Genomic DNA, 6,154 nt, shown 5'->3' with positions numbered 1-6,154 from the left:
GAAGAACATACAGACACACTCATTTGGCCATTGTGCCTCGCCCCTGGAACTTTTACACAAAAAAAACAAACAAATAAAACCAATGTGGAATGGGGATGCTGAAAAAATCATTAGCCAGACTCACAGTATGAGACAGATGTCAAAATTATGTTTAATTGGGTAATTTATGTTCATTGTGTCTGTACTTCTTATCCTGTAAGTTTGATGGGGGCAGCACCCTAGCACCCCATATTAATGAGCCACCACTGGTCAAAGTGGTTTACTGTGAACTCTGAGACAACTGGAAATATGAACTCCTCCCTGGAGGATTAAAGCACAAACCTCACATTTATAATGTTTAGTATTTTTATGAGCTGAAGGACCTGAATGCTTTATAGAAGAGAATCAAAAAATATTCAAATGCTAAGATGTGAGCGACACACGACTGAACAAGGGAACAGGAAATGAGATCATTCACCTGTGGAAGACGTCATGACATCATCTGCTGGAGACAAATTTACTGACGGGTAATAAATCCACCTGAGTGACGTAAAAGAAACTTAAAGTAGATTGAGACCGAGCTCAGACGCCACTACAGGGGGAACGAACTCTGCTGGAAAAACACGTATTTGGAGGATTTTAAGAGGAAAAATGAAGAGACTGTATATTGGTGAGTCCTGCTATTGAAACTACTTCAGTCACAAATGGCTGAGAGAGCTGCTCTTTTTGAAAGTTTTCTGAGCTGCCATGTGTGTTCAGAGACTTTCAGAGATCCTGTGTCTCTGAGCTGCAACCACAACTTCTGTTCAAGCTGCCTGCAGAAATTCTGGAAAAAAGCTGAAAACAAAAACTGTCCTATTTGTAAAAGAAAATCCTCAAAAGAGTTTCTTTTGGTGAACTTTGGACTGAAGAAACTGGCTGACTCCTTTGCTGGAAGACAGAAATCTGGATCATCTGAGACAGAAAAGGGCGGTTTAATGGTGATTTGTAGTAAACACAAAGAAGAACCTAAATTGTTCTGTGACGATGAGCAGAGAGCTGTGTGTACTGTCTGTGAGTTTTCTCTCCACCACGATCACAAAGTGGTTCCTATAGAACAAGCAGTCAGTGACCTGAAGGAGCAGCTGAAATCTGACTTAAAGTCTCTGCAGGACAAGAGGAACAAATACAAACAAGTGGAGGAAACATACAATGAGGTGATTCAACACTCCAAGAAGCAGCTGCTGTCCACAAAGAGGCAGATCAGAGCAGAGTTCAACAAACTCCACCAGTTCCTGAAAGAGGAAGAGGAGTCCAGACTGGCAGCTCTGAGAGAGGAGGAGGAGCAGAAGGGGAAGACTGTCAGCAGAGAGATGAAGAGGATTCAGGAGCAGATCTCCTCTCTGTCAGACAGTATCTCTGCTGTTGAAGAAGAGCTGCAGAAACACCAGGTGCCATTCCTCAGCAGTTATAAAGACACTCAGACCAGAGCCAGAGCCCAGTGCTCACTGTCAGATCCACAGCTGGTCTCAGGAGCACTGATAGATGTGGCCAAACACCTGGGCAACCTGTCCTTCAGAGTCTGGGAGAAGATGGAGGAGAAGGTCCACTTCAGTCCTGTCATTCTGGACCCAAACACTGCAAGCCCCTGGCTCTATCTGTCTGATGATCTGACCAGTGTGAGGAATAGAGACACAAAGCAGCAGCTTCCTGACAACCCAGAGAGAAACACTAAGTATACCACTGTTCTGGGCTCTGAGGGCTTCAGCTCAGGTAAACACAGCTGGGAGGTGGAGGTGGGAGATCATCCTGAGTGGAATGTTGGTTTAGCTAAAGAGTCAGTTGACAGGAAGGGAGAGAGATTTGCTTCACAAGAAAATGGAATCTGGTGTTTGTTGCATCGCACTGGAAAATACATTAATGTTGTTGGTCAGACTGTGACAGTGAAGAAGAGTCTCCAGAGGATCAGAGTCCAGCTGGACTATGACAGGGGGGAGGTGTCCTTCTACAACTCTGAAGACATGACTCTCATCTACACTTACAGAGACACTTTCACTGAGAAACTCTTCCCATATTTTAATATTGGTGAAGCTGGTTCTGCCAAAACCTCTGATATCAAAATCAGAAAGTGAGATTTCTCTGTGATGTTCAGAGATGTTTATTTTTCTGTGACAATCATTCCAGGTTCATTTCTCTGTAAAGTCATCATCACACAACAGTGATAGTTTCCACTGAAATACTTTTTCATTCTGCTTGAAGGTAGGTTGTAATTTTAATTATTTCAAATGTAGAAAATAAAAAATGTAGACCTCAACATTTGTTCTCAATTAAAACATTAACAGTCACTTTTGAATTCAGTCTGTTCAGATTTGATTAGAACAAGTACATGACTTTTGTCTGAAAGATTTTTTTCCTCTCCTGATGAGTTATTTTATCCTTTAACATGTTCTAATGAGATTTTCAGTGGTTCAGTGAATCTAAAATCATTGTGTCTGATTGATTGTTCTTATTTTATTCTACAGCAGAACTGATTTATTTTCTTGGCTCACAGAAACTGTTAATCCAACTGTCTGAAATGAATGATGTGGTGTGGTTGCCATCAATGATTTAGTTGTTTTTAGTTTGTGTAGGATGTAACTTGATGTTTTTGATATTCTGCTCATGTTTAATGGATTCTAACAGAATATAGTCTCATGTTGTTCAGTAAATCCTCTGATCGTACTGTAATCTGAATGATGCTCTCTTGGCTTCTAACAAACATGCTCAGTGTGTCCAGTCAGTTCTTCTCATGTAATTAACTTCCTGTAATTAGGTCAGAAAACAGAGTGTGTGGTGTTTTTGTGCTAATGTCTCTAAAAGACTAGGCTTTAAAACTACAAATACAACTGTCCAAGTGTGTTTTGTTCAAACTGTATTTGTTTGTTACTAATTTGCATATGTTGGTTAAAAAGAAGAGGATTGTAAATATGAGGGACAGTTGAAATAACAGTTCACACAATCCTTTTTCTCACGTCCCTGAGCCTCAGTTTATACACCGTCCTTTGCTTCCATCTAGTGGTCATATGGCTGTACTACAGAAAACAAACAGTGACCTTGTTTTCCACTAACTGACAGCTTTACAACAATATGCCACACTCTTTGTTGACATGTTTCACTGTGGAGTTAGATGCACGACAGCCAGTTTTGTTATTTCTATGTATTCTATAATGTGCACAACGATAGAATTTGATGACGTAAATGTTAAATAAAACGTCATCAAATAAATAAAACAATCAATGGTTTATTTTGTGTGCATTGCCTCCTGTAGTGTAGTCAGTAGTATCTTGTAACCAGATTCCCTTTACAGAGGTAAATATCCAACATGGCACACTTTGTAGAACATGTGTGCTTTTTGGTATTTCTACAAACTCTTGGTCCAGTTCCGCAGGTTCGAGGAATTTTAGTAGGGGGTTCACCCCATTGATGCGGACTGAACCACGACCCAACCGACCAAATCTATTATGATTTGCAAATACTAAAGTTATGCAGCCAGCCTTACCTTTAGCAAGCTCCCCAGCTAGCATGTTTCCTCATTACTCACAGCCATTCGCTTGCTCTCTCTGCTGCCAGGGACATGTTGCTTACCGCCATACTCTGGCTTTTGGCGCGTATGCCCAATTTGTTTAGGAGAGCAACGGTGGATTTTGCCACAGCAACCCACCTCCACCGGCCGCACACAGGCCCTCCAACCATTCTGCTCTGCATCTGCTGCTCTCTTGCGTTCATAAGCCTCCTCAACTCCATCTTCCCACGGGACAGTAAGTTCAATGAAATAGACTACCTTGTCTGGCTCAGACCACAACAGCAGATCTGGTTGTAGCCAGGTGCTAGCTATCTCGGTTGGGATAACTAGCTGCTCAAGTCAGTCCACATCTCCAAGGCTCCTCCTACTCTTAGCTGCCCTGTGTTATGCCTGATGCTTGCTAGTCTAGCTTTTTCTCCCTCCCATACAATCATGATGTTAACGGCCATGGAATTCACATTCACCCGTTTTTCCTCACTTGCAGCTGCTAAACATTTCAGAACCTGGTTTTGACGCCAGGTGTAACGTCCTTAGGAAAGACTAACCTTACAACCTGTCGGAATATGGCTAAGCGTACATACACAAGTGCACAGTGGGCAGGCAGCATCTTCACCTACCCACTAGTTTAGGTTCTGGGGAGTTGGCAGCACATTATAACTAGCCCCTATCATGAATCTAATCCTGCTGGCCTCCATGCTCCACAGCTCTCTCCACAACAACTTCCGTCGGCAAGTGCAAGATGGTGCGCTCTACTTTGTTTTGCTTTTTTACTTGTTAATCCTGTTTTTTGTTGTGTGAGGAACACATACACAAGGGATGACCTGCTAAATATCAGAACTGCAACACCATCAAACTTATTCCCGGATTTTATTGCTCCATCCGGTGATATTTTGGACATATTGGTCAAAGGTGCGCTCACCTTTGCCAACGCAATACGCCGGCGACGACGCAGGAGAGGAAAGCGTGCTGGCGCACTGGTGCGCCTTCGTCAGCTCGGACATCGCACTCCGCTGCTGGGCATTTTCCTCTCTAATGTGCGCTCACTGTGCAACAAGATAGAAGAACTCCAGCTACGAATGGGGAAAAACAGAGACCTTTCTACATCTTCATTCCTTTGCTTCACCGAGACCTGGCTGAGTGGATTAATACCGGACTCTGCGCTGCAGCTGGAAGGATTCCAACTCTTCAGAGCGGATCGCCACACAGAGCTCTCCGGCAAGACGAAAGGTGGAGGTCTGTGTTTTTACATCAACTGTAGCTGGTGTACCGACGTGACAGTGATCCAGCAGTACTGTTCCCCAGACTTGGAATCACTTTTCATAAACTGCAAACCCTTTTACTCCCCCCACGAGTTTTCTTCATTCATTCTGGTCGGTGTTTACATTCCGCCAGCAGCCAACGTCCATGACGCACAGCGAGCGCTGGCCGACCAGATTCTACACGTGGAGAAAACTAACCTGGACTCTTTAGTTATTGTTCTCTGTGACTTTAACAAGGGAAATCTCTCCCACGATCTCCCTAAATATAAACCATTTATCAGCTGTCCCACCAGGGAAGACAGAACTTTGGACCACTGCTACACCACAGTCAAAGATGCCTTTCACGCTGTCCCCCATGCTCCACTGGGAGAATCAGACCATGTCATGATCCACCTGATTCCAGCATACAGACAGAAACTTAAACTCTGTACCAGTGAAGCTGTGGACCGCTTAAGGGCATGTTTGGACTGTACTGACTGGGACACTTTCAAGGCGGCAACAAACAGTTTGGACGAGTACACAGAAGCAGTGGCGTCATACATCAGCTTCTGTGAGGACTGCTGTATTCCAACACGCACCAGGGTGAGTTATAACAATGACAAACCCTGGTTCACAGCCAAACTCAGGCACCTCAGGTTGGAGAAGGAGAAGGCATTCAGGAGTGGAGACAGAGAGAAATTCAAAGAGTCAAAGTACAAGTTTAGCAAAGCAGTGAGGGAAGCTAAATGGCAGTACTCAGAAAAGCTGCAGAGCCAGTTTGCAGCCAGCGACTCGAGCTCTGTCTGGAAGGGCTTCAAGAACATCACAAACTACAAGCCCAAACCCCCCCCCACTCTGTGAACGACTCACGCCTGGCCAACAACCTGAATGAATACTTCTGCCGCTTTGAAGGACAATGGGACAGTACCACGACCACCCCCCCCCACGGTGACACCTGGTATCTGTGAAACCTCACAGGCCCTCACACTAGTGCCCCCCTCCTCCCCGACAACAACAATGGCCAAGGCTCCCTCACAGCCGGTGGGCTCAGAGCCTCCCTCCTCCATCTCACCTCTCACCATCCTGGAGAAGGACGTGAAGAGGCTGTTTACGAGGCAGAACCCCGCAAGGCTGCTGGACCAGACGCTGTGTCTCCATCCACCTTGAAGCACTGTGCTGATCAGCTTCAGTGTTCACGGATATATTCAACATCTCACTGAAGTCATGTCACATGCCAGCTTGCTTCAAGGCCTCCACCATCATCCCAGTCCCCAAAAAGCCAAGGAATACTGGACTCCATGACTACCGCCCTGTTGCCCTGACATCGGTTGTGATGAAGTCTTTTGAGCGCCTTGTGCTTTCATACCTTAAGGATTTAACAGACCAATTCCTGGAT

The 6,154-nt window shown here is 44.8% G+C and overlaps 1 protein-coding gene across 1 annotated transcript; it reads left to right on the top strand.

Annotated features, from left to right (window-relative positions):
* Positions 1 to 683: 683 nt before the first annotated feature.
* On the top strand, positions 684 to 2,090 carry LOC311492447 (nuclear factor 7, brain-like; the record flags this gene model as incomplete). Its single annotated transcript, XM_084550729.1, has 1 exon — positions 684 to 2,090. One exon carries the CDS (start codon positions 684 to 686, stop codon positions 2,088 to 2,090), a length of 1,407 nt encoding a protein of 468 aa, XP_084406855.1.
* Between the last annotated feature and the right edge of the window lie 4,064 nt (positions 2,091 to 6,154).

Source organism: Chelon labrosus, assembly GCF_963514085.1.
Source record: "Chelon labrosus genome assembly, chromosome: 9".
In the NCBI taxonomy this organism is placed as follows: domain Eukaryota; kingdom Metazoa; phylum Chordata; class Actinopteri; order Mugiliformes; family Mugilidae; genus Chelon; species Chelon labrosus.
The sequence above is the reverse complement of the archived record's forward strand: the minus strand, read 5'-3'. Positions and strand labels throughout refer to the sequence as shown.